Here is a 23,455-nt window from a genome sequence, read left to right as displayed (position 1 = left end):
TCAAATAGAAGAAATCAAGCCTAAATTAATCACACCACTTATATGTTCAGTAAGCAAAATTCTATCCTCAGTTATACCCATGTAACGCTACTGAAGTCACAAGTGTGAGGTCATAATTTGGCCATGCGGGGTTTTTTTTGGTTTGTTTATTTGTTTTGGAGAACTATATCCCACAGTTCTTTCTAGTGTTCAAGGAAATAACATTACACCGTCTCCCCTTCCAGCACGTCTGTAAAGACCTAATCTAAAACATTACAGTGAAGTTAAATTAGAAACAAGGAAAAAAGTCTATTCAGAAACATGAAGAGCCACATTCATTCCTGGTTCATCTCCACTGAAGTTAATAGCTTTACAAAAGTGATGCATTTCCAGACATTATAGGAAAACTCTTCCTTCAAAAGGGACTCTAAAAAGGCAAGTATTTGCTCTCTGAGCACCCAGGGAAATGTTTGGGAGAAGAGAGAAAGAAGAGAAAGAGAAAGTTTCTTGAATGTTACTAATAAGGTATTAACACTAATCCAATAAAGTACATGTAATCAACGTGAGGACTTCAACTCTGCCACGAGAAGAATATGAGATTTAGTGGTATTTAAAATCTTGCCAGTAAATTGAATTAATTGCCATCTGCGAAACCTGACCTGAGAGACCAATGCAGTGAAAGTTTCATTAATGGCTAAGGTATAACAAACCATGAGCCCATTTTCACTTCAGTAAGAGAGACAGAGGAGATCCAAAATTTCACTTTTGGATTGTATCAGAGGTGATAAAAAGCCAGTGTCATTGCTGACCTCAAAATACGTTTCTCCAGAACATAGTAAGGATCAAAATCCCATTTAGATTGTTGTCCATGGAGCCAAATAGAAATTACAAGGTATCTATGCAGAAGAAAATAAAAACTAAACCAAAGCAAAAAGCAGACAACTTCCATTTATCCTTCATCTGCTACAGTAGTGGCATCCAATGCTGCGAGTAGCTCTCTGGCATTTTAGGCAGATGATGGGGCAATATCTTCCTCTTCCCACTAGCTAGTCTGCATAAGGTTCTTTAAGAAGAAAACTCTGGTACTAGTCCCACTTTTGCTAAGAAATGTGTGTCCCTGGGAGAGTTTGTCACATCTTTGTCTACACACACTCCCACCAAGAACAGGTAGAATCAGAGGTTAGATAGCTAATTAAATATAAATCTCTACTGCAGTAGACTTTGGACTAGAACCTCAGCGAGTGTAACTGCAGGATATGGCTCTCTATTTTTATCTTTGCCAGAAGTTTCTCGAGTTTGAAAACATAAAGGGTATTTTGCAGTTTTACTTAATATTTATAACAGAATTATGTATATCATACAGCACCATAGCACATGCATTTACAGTGATGACAAACTACCCTGTGGCCAAAGCAGGAATGTCCCCAGTACTTAAGCATAATAAAGATCAATTGTAATCTGTAGGTAACCATATCCTAAAGGCACTTCTATTCAGGAAACACCTGAAACTGTAGCTTCAGTCAAACTAGGTAACATGCCCAGTAAATCATGGGAGCATACACAAATCCTAACACCATAATCCTGACCCTAATGTATAATCAATACATACAACATAATAAAATAATAAATGTAGAATAAATACATACAACAACTAAGGCATCAATGAAAAGTCTTGGCTTTGTTTTGAACAATGCCATTAATGTGGCATCTAAAACTCACATCCTCAAGATTGTACCACAAGATGATCAATGGCTGGGATCCCAATGATCATAACTACTGTGATAGGATATAAGGTGAAAGGCAGGCCCACCCATGAACTGGGTTGTGCAACAAGCTCTGTTTATGCATGCAGGTGTACATATGCAGAAGGCACATAGATGTGGATTCTTATTAAGCCCCTCTTCCCTCCCCATCCCCAACACAAATTTTCTCATAAAGTAAAAGAAGGTCACCTTTCGGATGTACTCCTGTAGTCCCTTGACTCCATACATTCTAAACACAAACCACATTTTCAGGGAACGAAATCTTCGGCCGAGAGGGATCTGCCAATGCTGCAAGCAGAAGGAGTAATGCATTTGAGAAGGAAGGGTCTCCATGTCTGAAGACATGGTTCCTGGTACAGCGCAGTTTATACCCACAGTTTTGGTATAGACCATAGTTCAAGCTTCCAGAGGCTCCCTGTACAATAACTTAAGAGATAGGTCAAATCAGGAAAGATTATTCTGGTACTGGCAAATACACTGCCACAGTCAACACCCAACTGTTTAAAATGCAAAAGTGGAAAGGAGAGGTGTCAGAAGATAGTGATCATGAAACAAAGCACATATTGCTCTTGCACCCAAAACTCCCACTGAAGTCTCCACAAGATACTCAGCACTTTGCGAGATAGGGTACATAGACAAACTTACCAATAAGGGTCTATATAAAGAAATTTTTAAAAAATAAAATAAAATAAAGTTTTAAGAAATAGAAAGATTTTCATTTTAGGAGAAAATACATTTATAATTGGTTTTTAAAATAACCTATTATGCACTATAGTTTGAAGAAAATATCTTCACAAAGATTCCTTCTCTTGGCCAAGCCTAGAGCAGTCAGACACAGAATCATAGCAATGTAGGGCTGGGAGATCCTTGATAAGCCATCAAGTCCAGCTGCCTGGACTGTGTCAGGACTGAGTAAACCTTGACCATCCTTGACAGGTGTTTGTCCAATCTATTTTTAAAAACCTCCAGTAATGGGAATTCCACAGCCTCCCTTGGAAGCCAATTCCAGTGTTTAACTGCCCTGATTGAAATATTTTTTTCCTAATATCTAACCTAAATCTCCCTTGCTGCAGGTTAAGTGCATTACTTGTTGTCCTACCTTCAGTGGATATGGAGAACACTTCATGTCTTTAAACCATGATTTGAGGACTTCAATAGCTCAGACATAGGTGAGAGGTTTATTGCAGGAGTGGTGGGTGAGATTCGGTGGCCTGCATCGTGCAGGAGGTCAGACTAGATGATCATAATGGTCCCTTCTGACCTTAATATCTATGAATACCATGTTCTCTGTAACAGCCCTTAACATACTTGAAGACTGCTGTCACGTCCCCTTTGCGTCTTCTTTTCTCAAGAATAAACATGCCTAGTCTTTTTAACCTTTCCTCATAGGTCAGGTTTTCTAACCCTTTTATCATTTTTGTTACTATTCCCTGCACTCTCCATTTTGTCCACATCTTTCCTAAAGTGTGATGCCTAGAACTGGACACAGCACTCCAGCTGAGGCTTCACCAGTGCTGAGTAAAGTGCTGTTTTATATATGAGTATCCTCTTAATACATCCCAGAATGACAGTAGCCTTTTTCACAGCTGCATCACATTGCTGACTCATATTCAATTTTTGATCAGCTATAACCTCCAGATCCTTTTCAGCAGTTATTCCCCATTTTTGTAGTTGCACATTTGATTTTTCCTTCCTATGTGAAGTACTTTGGAGAATTTGTCTGAATTCAACAAGATTAAATTCAATAAATACAAGTTCAATTTGTCAAGGTTGTTTTGAATTCTTATTTTCTCCTCCAAAGTGTTTTCAATCCCTCCCAGCTTGGTGTCATTGGGAGATTTTATAAGCCTTCTTTCCACTCCATTATCCAACTCATTAATGACAATATTGAATAGTGCTGAACCTATGGCTGACCGCTGTGGGATGCCACTAGATACACCCTCCCAGTTTGACAGCAATCATTGATAACTATTCTTTGTGTATGGTCTTTCAACCAGTTGTGCACCCACCTTAATTTAATCTAGACCACATTTCTCTTGTGAGAATGTCATATAGGACTGTGTCAGAAGATGGAAATTAGGTTGATTTGGGATGATTTGTTTTTGACACATCTCTGCTCACTATTCCTTATAATCCTAATGTCCTCTAGGTGTGTACAAACTGATTGTTTAATAATTTGTTCCAGTATCTTTTCAGGTATTTAAGTTAGGTTGACTGGTCTATAATTCCCTGCGTCCTCTTTCATCGGATGCATCCGATGAAGTGAGCTGTAGCTCACGAAAGCTTATGCTTTAATAAATTTGTTAGTCTCTAAGGTGCCACAAGTACTCCTTTTCTTTTCATGTATAAATCATTATTGTTATTATTACTGAGGGCACTGTACTTACCCTGTAATCTGTAACAAGCCCTGTAAGTTAAAGAAAAAAATATTTAAATCTATTTACTGTGATAGCAAAAAACAGTCTGCTAAATTATGTGAAATATTTTTATATTTCATTGCCACCATACACTTGGCCATGATGCTGCAAGGTTCTCAGTGGTGTTGAGTACAATGGCAATTGTGGGCACAAAGTACTCCTCAATTGGCAGAATTAACCAAACAGATTTCAAAAGGAGAAATGGGGCTCTCCTTTCTGTTATATTTGGGATCATGTGAATGATGACATGCCAGATACCCTTATTTATCTTCCTGTTATAAGGAGACACTTGTCTGGGAAGTGTCGAACAAAACACCTTTCAGTAATTTGACTTGAAACAGCAGTTCCCTGCCTCAAAGTAGAATCTGGAGAAAGCGTAGTAACAGGTTACCAATTCATCACAGGATCTTTGTCATAAAATGGCCATAGTCTTCACATGGGGGACTTGGAAATATTTTCAAGAAGGATTTTATGCTGTTGATCACCCCACTTATTGTTAGTACTTAAGTCTGTAGGACAAGTCATTGAGAATTCTAAATAAATGCTCATCAGTTATACTTAGACAACAATGCTTTGCTCTTCACTTCTGCTTTTCATTCAAGGTATTAAAAGCCCTTTCCAAACATTGACAAAGCCACACACGCACAAAATATCCCTGTGAGGTTGGCATAGTATTAATAGCCCTATTTTGTTCAAGCACGTAGGGTGCAAGCTGTCCTTATTTTTTTAGGAATCAGTTAATTAAATTAATCTTTAGTTTAGGGGAAGGTGAGGCATAAAGTTGTAAAATGACTAGCTCGCAGTGAGTTAGGTACAGAGACCCACATCTTCTGCCTCTCAGTCCCAGCCTCTGCTTCAGGAACATACTAAAGCATATATTTAAGTCGATCCCTATTTAGCAATGCACTTAGGTAAATGCTTCGCTTTAAGCATATGTCAGTTCCATTGACTTCAGAGACACTTAAGCATGTACCTAAGTGCTTGCCTAACTCGAGACCCCCATGAAAAAGTACAATATGCTATTGTATTACATGCACTTTTTTAATTAGTCACATGCCATGTCTATGTTTCCTAACATTTATATTTATGGGAAAAGGAAACATTTTCAGTGAAGTCCTGGTTGCCTGTTCCAATGCAGTGGCAATCTACACTGCATACAGAGCTAGACTATGTGAAAAAATACTCCTATTATTACTACCTCATCCTTCCTCCCCATATTCGTTTACTTCATTAACTTGTTGCTTCTTGTGATGATCAAGATTGTAAACTCTTTAGGGCAATGACTGTCTCTTTACCAGATGTTTGTATAGCACCTAGGACAATGGGGCTCTCATCCCTGTTTGGGCCCCTTCAGCACTGGTAAACTCCGTTCATTGACTTAGTGGAAGACCAGTTGGCTCTCAGATGAGTAACAAGGCAATTTGATAACACTCTTTTCCTTTTACATCTCAATGGCTATTTTAATTTAACAGTTGCAAGGTGAGTAGTGAAGAGTAAGGCAAATGGTGATGGGAAACTAATTGTATGTTGCTGTAAAGGGCAGTGTCTAACAATGTACCAGTAACCCCTTTCATAAGCTGTGAAGTAGAAAGCAATCAATGATTAAGTCCTTGTTCTAATGATTATACGCCTTATTATTTCATCTGTATTTAATCAGGAGGATTTGAATTGTGGTAGCACATGTGGTATTCACAATAGAGTATAAAGTTATTTCCTTCTAATGCTGCCATTAGGATCTGACCTATATCTTCGGTTGCCAGGCAGGCTAGTACAATTTCCCTGGTGTGAGGAATCAAATCACACACAATTATAATTACTGACAAAATAAAGACTTTCCTCTTTGAGGTGCATGTAATTGCTACAGTGTTATTAAGAGTAATTGCACGCAGATTGATATTTTTTTGCAAATCATTTAAATTCCTGAGTGATAGATGAATGACGTTTAAAGCATCACCTTGTTTTTCTTGTAAGCCATGGCTGAAATTTTCCAACTGGGGTAAACACAGTTAGGCACCTACACCCATAATTAGGCACCTAAATAAAAGTAGCATGGTTTTCAGAAGTGCTGATCTCCTATAAATCCCATTGAAGTCAATGGGAGCATCAGCCTGTGGCTGCTTGGCAGCTTTGAAAATCATGCCACTTCTACTTAGGTGCCTAAATATGCATTCAACAGCTCCACTTTAGGCACCTGAATTTGAAAAATGTGGCTCTTATTTCTGGAAAAGGGCTGGCAAATAAGGATGGGACACAGAGCAATTTATCTCCAAACTGCAGGTTCAAATCTGGATCAGGTTGGTAATGACCAAGAGACGTTGTCATCTGAGGACCTATGTGGAATATTCTGTTGAGTTATTATGTCCATATCAGAAAAAAATACCACTGCAGTTGGTAGTTTTGTTGGCAGATTAAAGAGAGGGAAATGCATAAAGACTGAACTGCCCTCACCCGTAGGTGGAACATCCAGGTCAAGTAGGAAACACTTTGGTGGGCAATGTTAAGCAGGGCTTGCATTTCTCCTGCTGTCACTCTACTTGGTGAGACTAGAAAACCTCACATTCCAGTGCTGTCAATTTCACAATTTTCATGACAGCTAATATTCAGTTTATTTTTTTTTTTAAAGAAAGCAGATTTTCACATAAGGTAGGTAACTCTCAATGCCTATGTGTAGCCGTAGTCATTTATATTTCTTGTAATCAAAACATTGTTTTAATAAAGCATATTTCTTGGAAATTTTAGCCAGAGAGGACAAACCTCATCACCACAGGTGGTGCAATTTCATGATTATTGCTTTGTTTCACATTTGCATTGTATTAAAATCAGAGTCAGCCCACATAGCCAGGAATTAGGAAATTCCCCTACATTTAGTACCAGGTCTTTAAAAAAGTTACTGGGGTAGAAAAGGTTACTTTGTTCTCTATATCCTGGAATTACCTCATCTAAATTAGAATGAGATGTTTGGGGTTGGGAAATCCCAGGGCCTGGCACCAAAGCCTAATGTTGATGCAACAAGAAAACTTCTTAACATTGTATTATTTCATATAACAGGTATACACTGTACCCCTAGTAGTTTGAAATCACACAGCATTATAATGGACAAGTGAAGGGCCCTGTTTTTGACAGATGTAATTGTTAAATGTGCAATTGAAGAATATAATTTAATTAAATTACTTATTTTAAACTGTATCTAAGTAGGACAAAATCCTCCTAATGTAGCAATTTCACTTTGAAAAATGTGCTCCCCTTTCCTTACACAGTGCAGAGATAAAACAGGCCTAATTACATGGGGAAGGAGGGATACACAAAAGGGAAAGGCAGTGGCTCGGGGTGGCACCGCTCAGTTTGTGCAGTTGTCCCTAGCAACTTCGTGGTTGCTACCCAGAGACTCATGTCCTTGTGGCCGAAGGGGTCATATTCAGCAGAAATGGAAGGAGTCAGGAGAACAGCCATACTACAGAGCAAGTTCCAATTCCAGGGCAGGGAAAGTTACTATGCAACTTGTACCATTAATCAGTGGTACTGTAATTGTACCACTGCACAGTTCTAACCAATTGTAATTGCCCCTGCATAGTTCTAACCAATTGTGGGGGTTGGGGAGGGAGGCGTGGCGGGGGGCAGCTGGTGATGGGACAGAAGCCATTCTGCAATTACTGGATATGTGCCAAGAGCAATATTAACCCATCAAGATAGCCTATGCATGGGCTAAGAGCTGCAAGGTCTTACTGGCATTTTACTAAGATGCCAGGTCTGCACAAGATTTGTAGGCCTCACTTATCCTCTGTCATGGGATGACTGGCCCTTTAAGGTTTAATGGGGCAAGCCCCACCTGTGACTCATTCAGCACTCCTCCCCAAGAAGGGAAAATTAGTGTAGCCACATGACAGGTAGATCATATGGTTAAATAAGAGCAGGCCTGGAGATAAAAGAGACGCTTCCAGAGATGCAAATGACCCTACCTGGGAGTAAAGGATGGAGCTGAAATGGGCCAGCTTGAAGAAGCTGATCAAGGACTGCAGCCAGCCTGAGTTATCAGGGCAGACACTGACGGAGTGCTCTGTGACTCCTGAGTCAAGGGGAGCTAGGGCTGGACTTGAGGGTCAAAAGAACAGTTTGATTGATATGCCTTAAGAGACTCAATAAATGAGACTCCATTGTGTGTGTCTTGCTGCAAATATTCTGGTATTATCATGATGCAGCTTCATAAGATTGTTTTCCATCAACCACTTTCATATCAGATAAAAGTTACTTCATTTACTTCTGCCTCCTTGGAGAATGCAGCTACTATCTTGTCACTTTATGAAGCCCTGCATTACAGATCAATCACTATCTTTTCTCACTATATTGTTTAAAAAAGTGCCTCACAATACTTAAACTTCAAATACATACAGATTTTTTTAGATTATTATACAAGTTTTCTTTCTGGAAAAGCACAAATAAACAGGAGAAAGATCTCTCTGCACAGAGCCCTCATTCCTGCGAATGGAATGAACTGCATAAACACAAGTTAAAACACTTTATTTTTAAGAAGATTATTAATTTATGTGGGTTTATGGCTAGAGCTGGTCAAAAATTTTCCTGTGAGAAACTTCTATTTTGAAATTTTGTTTTCATCTGGAATTGGGCAAAAAACCAAAATAATTAATTGTTTTGCAGAACAGAAAGTTGTGAACATTTTTTATCTAAAAATGTTGAATGATTTAAATAGGGATTAGGTGCTTAACTCTGTTTAGGCACTTTTGAAAATCTGACTAGGCACTTATCTGCCTCTCTAGGCATCTAAATATGTTTGAAAATCTGATCCTAGTCACTTTTGAAAATGATATTTAGATTTTCTTAAAAGTTTTATCCCTAACCTTTCACTGAGTTTTGCAATAAAAAAAAAGTGTGGATAAAACAAAAATCTTATTCAAATGCAAAATTACCAGATTCCTGATGGCAATGCTGAAGGTAAAGAGGATCTAATTTAAAGGCATTTGTTAAGTCTGATCTCTTCTTCACCCTGCACAAAAAGACCAATATGGATTAGATTATCACAGCATTGTCTCACCTAAGAAAAAAGGCAATTAAATGGTGATTAGGTAAGGAAATCAGATAAGGAAAATCAGTGTCTGTCACATATTTCCAATGTACTGTCTATTCCTTATTTAGGGCCCAATCCTGCAAACCTTTATTTGCTACAATGGCACTGCTCACACAGTGGTAAGCATGAAGCCCTGAAGTTAGGGTCTGCAGTAATGAACTCTTACTGCATATTTAAAAAAAACAGACAGGAAACAAACACACCCAAAATCTTTCCACAGGGAAAACAGGCACTCACACCAGAACATATGAGCTAGTTAAGACAACAGTAAAATTAGTGACAGATTTCAGAGTAGCAGCCGTGTTAGTCTGTATTCGCAAAAAGAAAATGAGTACTTGTGGCACCTTAGAGACTAACAAATTTATTTGAGCATAAGCTTTTGTGAGCTACAGATCACTTCATCGAATGCATTCAGTGGAAAATACAATGGGGAGATTTATATACACAGAGAATATGAAACAATGGGTGTTATCATACACACTGTAAGGAGAGTGATCACTTAAGATGAGCTATTACAACCGCATTTGCTCCAAACCCTCAGACAGAGACAAACACCTACAAGATCTCTATCAAGCATTCTTACAACTACAATACCCACCTGCTGAAGTGAAGAAACAGATTGACAGAGCCAGAAGAGTACCCAGAAGTCACCTACTACAGGACAGGCCCAACAAAGAAAATAACAAAACGCCAATAGCCATCACCTTCAGCCCCCAACTAAAACCTCTCCAACGCATCATCAAGGGTCTACAACCTATCCTGCAGGACGACCCATCACTCTCACAGATCTTGGGAGACAGGCCAGTCCTTGCTTACAGACAGCCCCCCAACCTGAAGCAAATACTCACCAGCAACCACACACCACACAACAGAACCCTAACCCAGGAACCTATCCTTGCAACAAAGCCCGTTGCCAACTCTGTCCACATATCTATTCAGGGGACATCTACCAATGTGATATATGCCATCATGTGCCAGCAATGCCCCTCTGCCATGTACATTGGTCAAACTGGACAGTCTCTACGTAAAGGAATAAATGGACACAAATCAGACGTCAAGAATTATAACATTCAAAAACCAGTCGGAGAACACTTCAATCTCTCTGGTCACTCAATTACAGACCTCAGAGTGGCTATTCTTCAACAAAAAAACTTCAAAAACAGACTCCAATGAGACACTGCTGAATTGGAATTAATTTGCAAACTGGATACAATTAATTTAGGCTTGAATAGAGACTGGGAGTGGATGGGTCATTACACAAAGTAAAACTATTTCCCCATGTTATTCCCCCACCCTCCACCCCCCACTGTTTCTCATACGTTCTTGTCAACTGCTGGAAATGGCCCACCTTGATTATCACTACAAAAGGTTTTCTTTCTCCTCCCCCCCGCCCCCCTTGCTGGTAATAGCTCATCTTAAGTGATCACTCTCCTTACAGTGTGTATGTTAACACCCATTGTTTCATGTTCTCTGTGTATATAAATCTCCCCACTGTATTTTCCACTGAATGCATCCGATGAAGTGAGCTGTAGCTCACGAAAGCTTATGCTCAAATAAATTTGTTAGTCTCTAAGGTGCCACAAATACTCCTTTTCTTTTTAGTAAAATTAGTGGTGAACGCAAGGTTTCCAGCTATATGTTGAAGCAATTGCAATGTCAGAGGTACCATGGCTTTGAAGGCTTGATATAATGTAATGATCTCTGAAAGACAAGCTCCATTGAGTGTAAAACTAGTGGGCAGTGTAGCTGGAATAACTTTCAAAAGCAAATATTTTTTCTTGTAAAGGGAAAAAGCTATATCATATTGATTAGTAATAATAAATATTTTGATGGCATAATCTATTTGTAGAGGGAGTCACTCATACACAACAAGTAATAGGCATTATACATAAAATGAGATTAGATACCCCAAAGGTAGAGACTATTTTGTCACCATATTAGGCTTGTAAACATTTGATAAAATAACTAAGAACATTAGTATGGGACAGTGAAGAAAAAATGGTCAACAAATCCTATTTCTTGTACAATATTCTGCATTTTTTCTCTCATTGGAATTATTTGTAAATTTCTATCTAAACATCTAATTTCCTATATCTTACTCTTTGTATGCATGTAAGAATATATCAAATACACACACACTCTATATACACTCAATATCATGTTCCAAAAGATAACATTCATTCCTTATATTACGGAGATAAGCAGGTGCATAATTTTAAGCGCATGAGCAGCAGTTGACATCAATGGGACTTGTGCACAAAGTTACATGCCTGCTTAATTATTTGCATGGGCCAAGTGGGGTCAGGAGGAAACTGCTACCATACTATGGAGGTATGAAGTAATGAATCATTAGAATTAGAGATCCACCCCTTCTTTTGCAATATCCAGTACTGATCAATACCAGAGAAAGGAAATCTGATTAAACTTTTGCTATGGTGTGGCAATTTTTTCAAAAGGTGCTAAATGTTTTCAGCTCCCACTCCTACTAGCTCATAGTTGGATATTTAGACTATTAGAAACAATGGTGTTGGTGAGCCCTGCAAGTACTAAATGGATGTTATTATTTTTAAAGGGGATATGGTCTTTCCCAGATAAAAGTCTCAAAGATTCTATCTGACAATAAGAAAATGTCTGTTTGAGAGGGCTTTATTTTAAAAAAATCTAAAATCCTAAGAAACAAAGCCAACAGAGCTGCATCTGCACACACCAGGTCTAAATTTTGTCCTGAATAGTTAAGATTCCCCACGATGGATTTTAGCTTCTACCACTGAATACATCTGAGGGCTTAAGTCATGCCCTTACCTTCTTCTGTGCATACCACTGTCTGATTTAAGGTCTCTGTACATATTTTGGAAAGTTCCTTTGAACCTTATGGGGGTTGAAGCTTTCTTAAAGATCTGAAGTCATGCTAATAGACCCGTTAAGATCTAGCTGGCTGAGATTTGCACATTAAAGCTTCATACCCCCAAGTGCACAATAAAAATCACTCTGAATAGAATAATGAAATCATTATGAAAAGTAGTTACTTATTTTGATTGCATAACTACAGCTTTTAAAGACCTCAATTATCATGTCAATTTTAATTTATAAAGAAAATTACCAACGTTATTACTTCTTATTATAGATTAACTCCTTGTAAAATTTTATTTTAAAACTATAAAAAACATTTTCCTTTTTTAAAAAATACGTTCAAAAGCCCCCTGTATGCAGTAAACTACCTACTCTTCAAGCCTATACATTGAAACACTTAAGCCATTTTAAAAAATTGTAAAAGAAAAAAATTACTTCTGGGTCAAGATTTTGTTTTGAGTGACCAGAGAGATTGAAGTGTTCTCCGACTAGCTTTCATCCAGATCATACCACTCGATCCATTGTCTACAGCCAAGCGCTACGATATAACCGCATTTGCTCCAACCCCTCAGACAGAGACAAACACCTACAAGATCTCTATCATGCATTCCTACAACTACAGTACCCACCTGCTGAAGTGAAGAAACAGATTGACAGAGCCAGAAGAGTACCCAGAAGTCACCTACTACAGGACAGGCCCAACAAAGAAAACAACAGAACGCCACTAGCCATCACCTTCAGCCCCCAACTAAAACCCCTCCAACGCATCATCAAGGATCTACAACCTATCCTGAAGGACGAGCCATCGCTCTCTCAGATCTTGGGAGATAGACCAGTCCTTGCTTACAGACAGCCCCCCAATCTGAAGCAAATACTCACCAGCAACCACACACCACACAACAGAACCACTAACCCAGGAACCTATCCTTGCAACAAAGCCCGTTGCCAACTCTGTCCACATATCTATTCAGGGGATACCATCATAGGGCCTAATCACATCAGCCACACTATCAGAGGCTCCTTCACCTGCGCATCTACCAATGTGATATATGCCATCATGTGCCAGCAATGCCCCTCTGCCATGTACATTGGCCAAACTGGACAGTCTCTACGTAAAAGAATGAATGGACACAAATCAGACGTCAAGAATTATAACATTCAAAAACCAGTTGGAGAACACTTCAATCTCTCTGGTCACTCGATCACAGACCTAAGAGTGGCTATACTTCAACAAAAAGCTTCAAAAACAGACTCCAACGAGAGACTGCTGAATTGGAATTAATTTGCAAACTGGATACAATTAACTTAGGCTTGAATAGAGACTGGGAATGGATGAGTCATTACACAAAGTAAAACTATTTCCCCATGGTATTTCTGCCCCCCCCCCCCCCCCCCCCCCCACTGTTCCTCTGATATTCTTGTTAACTGCTGGAATTAGCCTACCTGCTTGTCACCATGAAAGGTTTTCCTCCTTCCCCCCCCTGCTGTTGGTGATGGCTTATCTTAAGTGATCACTCTCCTTACAGTGTGTATGATAAACCCATTGTTTCATGTTCTCTGTGTGTGTGTATATAAATCTCTACTCTGTTTTTTCCACCAAATGCATCCGATGAAGTGAGCTGTAGCTCACGAAAGCTTATGCTCTAATAAATTTGTTAGTCTCTAAGGTGCCACAAGTACTCCTTTTCTTTTTGAGAATACAGACTAACACGGCTGCTACTCTGAAACCTGTGATTATGCAAGGCACTGAATTTAGCCGTATAGAGTGGAAATCTGTCAACTTCATGAAAAAACTCGCACAGATACAGACAGACATCATCTTCCTCTCCAAATGCAAACAGATGGACATCATACCGAAAGGACTGAAGGTAAAAAATCCATTACAATCTACATACCACACAGACTATGCTGACAGCTTGTGCCACACACTCTCAAGGAAACTGCGGAACCACCTGATCAACATCCTCTACAGCAAACAGGGAAAGATTAAGAATGAGCTCTCAAAACTGGATACTCTCATAAAGAACCAACCTTCCACACAAACTTCCTCGTGGCTGGACTTTACAAAAACTAGACAAGCCATTTACAAAACACACTTTGATTCTCTACAAAAGAAAAAGGACACTAAGCTATCTAAACTACTATATGCCACAAGGGGCCACAACAATGGTTCCCGTAACCCACCCAGCAATATTGTTAATCTATCCAACTATACTCTTAGCCCAGCGGAAGAATCTGTCCTATCTCGGGGCCTCTCCTTTTGCCCCTCCACCCCCACGAACATGATACAGTTCTGTGGTGACCTAGAATCCTATTTTCGACGTCTCAGACTCAAGGAATATTTCCAACACACCTCTGACCAACATATTAACCCACAGAGACCTTCCTGCCAACACTACAAAAAGAAGGATTCTAGGTGGACTCCTCCTGAAGGTCGAAACAGCAGCCTGGATTTCTACATAGACTGCTTCCGCCGACGTGCACGAGCTGAAATTGTGGAAAAGCAGCATCGCTTACCCCATAACCTCAGCCATGCAGAACACAGTGCCATCCACAGCCTCAGAAACAACTCTGACATCATAATCAAAAAGGCTGACAAAGGAGGTGCTGTCGTCATCATGAATAGGTCAGAGTATGAACAAGAGGCTACTAGGCAGCTCTCCAACACCACTTTCTACAAGCCATTACCCTCTGATCCCACTGAGAGTTACCAAAAGAAACTACAGCATTTGCTCAAGAAACTCCCTGAAAAAGCACAAGAACAAATCCGCACAGACACACCCCTGGAGCCAGGACCTGGGGTATTCTATCTGCTACCCAAGATCCATAAACCTGGAAATCCTGGACGCCCCATCATCTCAGGCATTGGCACCCTGACAGCAGGATTGTCTGGCTATGTAGACTCCCTCCTCAGGCCCTTCGTTACCAGCACTCCCAGCTATCTTCGAGACACCACCGATTTCCTGAGGAAACTACAGTCCATTGGTGATCTTCCTAAAAACACCATCCTAGCCACTATGGATGTAGAAGCCCTCTACACCAATATTCCACACAAAGATGGACTACAAGCCGTCAGGAACAGTATCCCCGATACTGTCACGGCTAACCTGGTGGCAGAACTTTGTGACTTTGTCCTGACCCATAACTATTTCACATTTGGTGACAATGTATACCTTCAAATCAGCGGCACTGCGATGGGTACCCGCATGGCCCCACAGTATGCCAACATTTTTATGGCTGACTTAGAACAACGCTTCCTCAGCTCTCGTTCCCTAATGCCCCTACTCTACTTGCGCTACATTGATGACATCTTCATCATCTGGACCCATGGAAAAGAAGCTCTTGAGGAATTCCACCATGATTTCAACAATTTCCATCCCACCATCAACCTCAGCCTGGACCAGTCCACACAAGAGATCCACTTCCTGGACACTACGGTGCTAATAAGCGATGGTCACATAAACACCACCCTATATCGGAAACCTACTGACCGCTATTCCTACCTACATGCCTCTAGCTTTCATCCAGATCATACCACTCGATCCATTGTCTACAGCCAAGCGCTACGATATAACCGCATTTGCTCCAACCCCTCAGACAGAGACAAACACCTACAAGATCTCTATCATGCATTCCTACAACTACAGTACCCACCTGCTGAAGTGAAGAAACAGATTGACAGAGCCAGAAGAGTACCCAGAAGTCACCTACTACAGGACAGGCCCAACAAAGAAAACAACAGAACGCCACTAGCCATCACCTTCAGCCCCCAACTAAAACCCCTCCAACGCATCATCAAGGATCTACAACCTATCCTGAAGGACGAGCCATCGCTCTCTCAGATCTTGGGAGATAGACCAGTCCTTGCTTACAGACAGCCCCCCAATCTGAAGCAAATACTCACCAGCAACCACACACCACACAACAGAACCACTAACCCAGGAACCTATCCTTGCAACAAAGCCCGTTGCCAACTCTGTCCACATATCTATTCAGGGGATACCATCATAGGGCCTAATCACATCAGCCACACTATCAGAGGCTCCTTCACCTGCGCATCTACCAATGTGATATATGCCATCATGTGCCAGCAATGCCCCTCTGCCATGTACATTGGCCAAACTGGACAGTCTCTACGTAAAAGAATGAATGGACACAAATCAGACGTCAAGAATTATAACATTCAAAAACCAGTTGGAGAACACTTCAATCTCTCTGGTCACTCGATCACAGACCTAAGAGTGGCTATACTTCAACAAAAAAGCTTCAAAAACAGACTCCAACGAGAGACTGCTGAATTGGAATTAATTTGCAAACTGGATACAATTAACTTAGGCTTGAATAGAGACTGGGAATGGATGAGTCATTACACAAAGTAAAACTATTTCCCCATGGTATTTCTCCCCCCCACCCCACCCCACCCCCCACTGTTCCTCTGATATTCTTGTTAACTGCTGGAATTAGCCTACCTGCTTGTCACCATGAAAGGTTTTCCTCCTTCCCCCCCCTGCTGTTGGTGATGGCTTATCTTAAGTGATCACTCTCCTTACAGTGTGTATGATAAACCCATTGTTTCATGTTCTCTGTGTGTGTGTATATAAATCTCTACTCTGTTTTTTCCACCAAATGCATCCGATGAAGTGAGCTGTAGCTCACGAAAGCTTATGCTCTAATAAATTTGTTAGTCTCTAAGGTGCCACAAGTACTCCTTTTCTTTTTTCATAATAACCTACTGATACCTACCAAAAAGAAGTACATGTGCAGCAGGACACTGATCTGGACAATTTAGAGTTAGCAACCCTAACCTAATAGCTGAAAAAATCCCTATTACATGGTGTTATATACATTTGTAACTAGGAATGAAACCATAGGCACAAAAGTCTCATGTTTTTACACATTAGTAATGCTGAAGATAAGAGAGAGGGAAAGTATTGATAATTAGTACTGATCCAAAATATTCATTTGATTTTTTTAAAATGAAAAGTAGCTTTTTTTCCAAAATGAAAATTTTAGTTTTTCAACAAAAAATGGAAAGGCATTTCCCCCCCCAGTTTTTGAAAACTGAACTGTTTTAAAAAATGTTTTTTTTAAAAAAAGTCTTTTGAAATTTTTCATGGAAAATATTTCCCATTTCCTGAGCAGCTCTTTTTGGTAATCAATATAATCAGATGGTGGGTGACTACAAGATGCTGGCAGAACACTTAGTTTTGATGGGAAACTCTAAGTCCTAGCTATGGGACTATCTGTTATGAGATTTTTTTTTTATTATTCTGTTTATTATTATTCTCCTTGTGATGAGGATTGTTTCCTTTAGGCCATTTTGATTTGTGTCCCCAATGTACCTGCAGGTTTCTCTGTGACACCTCTTTGGAACACAAAATGTAGTCTTGCTCCTCACACATGAATAATGAAAATCATTGAAAAACATTTACAAAGGCTTTTTTTGAATCACTTTGCTCTGAATCTACTAAAGTCCAGACTCTATAAACAAAGGCTTTTAAAGTGTGCAGTCAAGACTCAGAGAGACCATATCAAATTAGAGAAAGAAGCTTGGTGTAATGTGCAATTTGTTTCTTTAAATGATGAGCACAAAATGGAATAGATCTGAATCCCTGAATTTTCATGTATAGCTCTAAACTTCAGGGCTCAGACCCATTTCTGGTTTTCTACCCCCTCAGTCAAACAATTTATCATGCTACTATGAATCATTCACTCAGGCAAACACTACACAAAACTCCATATATCTATGTGACAAAGGGAATAAGTGTTTAGAAAAAGTGTGCTTCACCATAAAGTTCACTATTTCTGACAACCTTATATATCCTGTATTACTTACCACATAGCAGAGCAGTCAAAATTCACTAGGAGCCATTTGTGAGGGTTAAAGTTAAATGAATCTGCAAACTGACAGGGTTAAAAAAAAGAAGAATTAGAAAAAATATGGCTCAGAGTCCGCAAATTATAAAAGCACTGTAAATTTTCCCAATTGCACTCAGATTCAGGACAGCACTAAAACAAACTAAATGTTTTCTTGAAATGTGGCTTTAAAGATAATACATAATGTAGCTACATCTAAAGTGAATGAGAGTTATATGCGCATGCTGGGTGAAATTCCTCCTGCACAGAGGACCAGCAAAAGGAATATCTACCACGTAAGCCTCATGTAAGCCTTCGGGGTCAGCAGGACTACATGCTTGCTCAAAGCTATACATATGCTTAAGTACACTTTGCTGAATCAGAGCCATTATGCATACACACAAGGGAGCAGAATTCAGGGTGCTTGGACAGCCTAACTTCTGGCATCTCCTAAATCTTGAATGTTTGACTTATGCAATTGATAATGTGCTTTTAATATAGATGTTTTGAACTTTATTTTAATAAATATCTTATATAAACATCATCTCAATGTAAACAAAAACAATCTCATTATAAACAAAAGACATCCCAAGTTTTGGTTTTTAGCCCATTTTCTACTCAAGAGTTCCTAGATTTCACTGAGTGAGAAATTAATATTATAAACAAAGACGTATATTTTATATGTGCACACACACAGGTAATAGATTTTGATCTAGAATTGTGTTTCAGTCAGTCTAACCACAGAATTAAAGGTGGTCAAAAATCATTTTTTCCCTAAAATTTTTTTCTTTTAGTCAAAGAGTCTTTTCTCATCTAAACTAAATTTATACAAAAAAACCCCCCACTTTCAATCAGTTCTACACAGAATGCATGGCTATACATTACATTTTTGACAATATCAACTTCTCACAACATGTATTCAGGATAGAAGCTTCCCATGCTGTGAAAGACATGAAGGACATTTGTGTTGAAAGTTTTCTCCTTTAGGTACTATGGCAGCCATTGATGTTGAATATCAGGGACACAAAGGAGAAGTGGGGATCTTGAAGCACCTTGATCTAATAGCTATCTTTTCACATTTGTTTCTTATTAACTTCCTCATCTTTGGTGAAAGGGCAGTGGTTGCCCATGTTGGAGAAGTTTTTTATCGTTCTAATATCTGAGGTAGGGAATCTATTCAGAGCTGTTGAATAGTTGCTACACTGACAGATGCTGACTGTGCAATGGATGTTGATTCATTTCCTACAGGAACCAATAAAAATAATTAATAAAACCCACACAGGAAATTACAGCAAGCTTCATTTGCTGATAAAAAAAAGAGAGAATGAGAGAGAAATGCTTTATTTGTTAGTTTTTCCTCCTCCTTTATTAGTCTATCTGTCAGAGCTGCTCTGTTTAAATTTCTGTCTTTTCCAAACAGAGATATTTTCTCCACTGATGTGGAAGACAAGGACTTATCTGATTGTGTGAGGGGAGCATCAGGAAATTGCAGCACCCTTATCTGAGCAACTAGGTGCCAAGTGATTCAGTAAGAGGAAAAGAAAAAAGAACTTGAGAGTTATTGGAAGAAAATTTCAACTGACTCATTTTCAAATATTAAACACCATCTGTTATAGACACAGCCACAGTCTGGCCTTATATGTAGGGTTGCCAATTTTGGCTGGACATATTCCTGGAGGTTTCATCAAATGACAATCTTTAATTAAAGATGAATCTTCAATTTCTGGAGTCTCCAGGACAATCCTGAAGGGTTGGCAATCCTACGGTATATGTCCCTTAGGAGGAATATGGTAATACTTCTATGTCTTACTTTCAAAACAGGTGAGATAGTGGTTGTTATATTTTTTTAAACTTTCTCTACCAGGATACTTAGGTAAAAGTCACCCTTTCTCAGGCTGGGTTGATTCAGTGCTACTTGGTATTTTGAACAGCAAATTTGTGTGCGTGTGTGTAAAGATTGCAGAAATGGTTTTACCTGACATGGTAACCATTATAAACGATAGCCATTTTTGATGTGATAAAATTGTGAGAGTTGGCAAAGCTAAGTTTTGCTTCTCTGTGGAGCAAGTTTGTCTGTGTTCAACTCTGCATTTTTGCTCAAATTTTATGCTCTAAAAGCAGCTGTGGGGATTCACTCCCAGGAGGAGCATATCAAAAATGGATCAATGATTCTCAAATCTTTTAATGTGACCTTATTTATACAAATTCCTCCCAAATGTGCCTAAGAACACAGTTATGAGTTTAGGTTGCTGCCTTTTGTAGCTTAGCCTGTAGGACAAAGTTATTGAATGATGACTAAGATGGGCCCAAATCAAAACATTGGACATACAGCCCTTTCTCTAAATTTAGGGGAGATCTGGATTGAATTTAACAGCTGTTTAAGACCCCTGTTTTGATAGTGGGCTGAATCAACAATCCAACATTTTGCCCTAATTGGAACTTAAAAGAAGTCCGGATCAAGATCCAAACTGTGCGAAGGAGCAACTCCCAGGTCCTCTTGGAGTCGTTTCTGCTGATTTGGGGATCATTGTGGGATGGGGACAGGGACTAGACTGGCTGAGTGCAAGGGCTTGTGGTAAAACACACAAATGTATGGTGCCTCCTCCAATATCTTTTCACAGTGCCAGAGGGAAGTGCTGGGGGGCCAGAGGAAGGAAATCCTCTTCACCAGCATGGCCAGACTTATACAAAGTTTGGTTTCTACCCGTCACTATCGATATTTTGTACAGCAGCATCTTGATTGAGCATGAATTCTGGGTTACAGTCACAGGAAAGTAGAGGTTTAAGAATCTATGGGGCCTTTCTTTTTGGTTTTAAAAGACAAAAATATTGTTCACTTTGTGACCCAAGAACCTCTTAATGCCAACTGACAAGAGAGTATGTAGGAGGGCTGCAGGAATCTCCTGATTCTACGATGTACATTCTGGTTGACTAAAGAATTTTATGTGAGGTTTGAAATGAAAGCCCGTGTCACATTGGTCATCAATATAATTGTGAAATGTATGTACAGTACTATGTAAGGAGTTATGGATATACACTGAAAACATGTTCTTAAGGTCTGTATCAAGGTATTAGACACAAGGAAGAGTGAAAAACAGATTTGCTGTCAGACTGAGATGTCTCTCCATCTATTTGTTTACATCTAAATTGAGTCTTGTCTTGTTTACAATGGGTCTCCTATCACCAGTCTGAACTGAATGCAAATGAAGGATTGTAAGACAGAACTAACAGGACAGTGAACACAGCAGGCGAGAGAACCTTACCTTGAGGTACACATCAAATATTTACTTGAGTATATTTGGATAGGAAGGGAAAGGGATGCCCTGGCAGCCTTCTCTGAGGAAGTAAGAGGATAGCACTTTTGCATCATGAAAACAGAGCACGGGGAGGGGAGGGCGAGGGCAAGGATAGTTCAGTGGTTTGATCATTGGCCTGCTAAACCCAGGGTTATGAGTTCAATACTTGAGGGGCCCATTTAGGGATCTGGGGCAAAAATAAGGGATGGTACTTGGTCCTGAAGTGAAGACAGGGGACTGGCTGACTCAATGACCTTTCAAGATCCCTTCCAGTTCTATGAGATAGGTATATCTCCATATTAAAGAAAAAAAGGGGTGTAAACTGGAGAGAACTTTGGGTGAGATAAACAGCTTTAGATTAAAGTAACTTGTTAGTCAAGTTTAATGTCTAGAAAGCATGTTATGATTTTGTTTTCCATGTAACCATTTGTTTCCGATATTCATAGATTGTAAGGCCAGAAGGGACCATTGTGATCATCTAGTCTGACCACCTGTATAACACAGGCCTTAGAACTTCCCCCAAATAATTCTCATGGCTCTTTTCTGAACCCTTTCCACTTTATCAATGTCCTCCTTGAATTGTGGGCACCAGAACTGGACACAGTATACAGTATTCCAGCAGCAGTCACTCCAGTGCCAAATACAGAGGTAAAATAACCTTCTGCTCCCATGTGAGATTCCCGTTTAATTGTCCCAGGATCTCATTAGCTCTTTTGGCCACAGAGTCACACTGGGAACTCTTGTTCAGCTGATTATCCTCCACAACCCTCAAATCTTTTTCAGAGTCACTGCTTCCCAAGATAGAGTCCCCCATCCTGTAAGGCTGCCCTACATTCTCTATTCCTAGATGTATACATTTTTACACACACCCTCCCCTATGTTAAAGTGATGATCCTCAGTTGAATCTTACAAGCTGGTATGTACTGTCCTTTGGGAACAGCAGCTCTGGCAATACTGTGAATGTCCAGTGAATAAGGGGCTGGAAACTTCAGGGAACACTCTGAGCATGCAGGAGTTGGTGTGTGCCTATCACTTCTTGTACACAGAAAGTGAGGCCTGCGGGGGGCCAGGAAGGCTTTTAGTGCCAGAGGTTGTTGGTTTCAGGGAGCTAATGCACAGCAGACAAGACTGCTTCACACTAAGGGTAGGTGGTGCTGAGGTGCCACGCAACCCTGGGTACCACTGGGGAGCATCACACACCTCCACGCCATTTAGAAGATGTCGGAATTCAGGGCAGATGAAAGCACTCCCTGCATACGCTGCATCAATATGCATCCAGATATTCTCCTTATTGCCTGGAAACAAATGAAGAAATTAAAATAAGCAAAGACAGCTTTTTTCTTTAAAACATTTTCTTAATTTGCATTAGACCAAGTGACTAGAGGGGATTTGCAGTCCTTGCAATTTTGTTTTTTCTTTGCCATTCATATTTTATCAATTCAATTAGGACGGAGATCTAAGAGGTCACATCACATAGGCCTCTGTTCTGCTAAAGAATCCATGCACACAGACCCTTCCCATCTCCACAGTTCTATTAACAGGATTGAGCCCTTAGACACTCCATTTACTAGTAACTTGCAATACAAAATCTCAATTTATGATCAATTCAGGATGCTTAAAAATATGTATTTCTTTAAAAAAAAACTAGTGACGTTAATTAATTTCTATAAAGAAAGCTCTCAATTTTTGTAACTGGAATAGCAACATGAGATTTAACTTTGCTGGCCCTTTTTAGCAAGAGAGAGAGCTCCAAGATGATACATTTTTATATGACATAAGTTTCCAGGGACCTGACACAGTCCTGAACAAACTATTTACAGCAACCAATTTATTTTGGGATATTAAACTATGAACAAACTTTGTTCTTACCCCTGAGCAACTTTGGCGTATTACAAATCTGTTACCTTAAATTATTCAATAAGTTGTTTTTGCAAAAATATTTCAGAATATGGATCTCACTGTTCACACTATGTGACTGATCATTGACAGTAAGTCATATGGCAATATTTCTGGTCCCTGACTGGACGACATTGAAACAAGCCAATAAAATCAGTCACAATAGCCACCAAACACTTCTGGTGCATATTTTTTTACATTATATAAACACACACACACATGCAAATCAGTATACACGTGCAAAGATTAGTTACACAAGTACTTAGATTCTTGTGAACTAAAATTCATTTGCATAAATATTTGCAAAAAACACATTAA

General features: G+C 39.5%; 1 protein-coding gene across 3 annotated transcripts in view; it reads right to left on the bottom strand.

Moving 5' to 3' along the window:
- The window catches only part of DDC (dopa decarboxylase), a 113,989-nt gene that overhangs the window by 19,996 nt on the left and 70,538 nt on the right, over window positions 1–23,455 (bottom strand). For all 3 annotated transcript variants that reach the window (XM_043508634.1, XM_043508635.1, XM_038392382.2), the window contains exons 9-13: window positions 22,442–22,536; window positions 17,926–17,993; window positions 9,082–9,158; window positions 4,130–4,149; window positions 1,932–2,030 (exon numbers count right to left, since the gene is read on the bottom strand). In XM_043508634.1, coding sequence (XP_043364569.1) covers window positions 1,932–2,030; window positions 4,130–4,149; window positions 9,082–9,158; window positions 17,926–17,993; window positions 22,442–22,536 — 359 coding nt within the window. The remainder of the gene's footprint in view (window positions 1–1,931; window positions 2,031–4,129; window positions 4,150–9,081; window positions 9,159–17,925; window positions 17,994–22,441; window positions 22,537–23,455) is intronic.

Source organism: Dermochelys coriacea, chromosome 2, assembly GCF_009764565.3.
Source record: "Dermochelys coriacea isolate rDerCor1 chromosome 2, rDerCor1.pri.v4, whole genome shotgun sequence".
NCBI lineage: Eukaryota > Metazoa > Chordata > Testudines > Dermochelyidae > Dermochelys > Dermochelys coriacea.
Note: the sequence above shows the minus strand (reverse complement) of the source record. Positions and strands in the feature narration are given on the sequence as shown.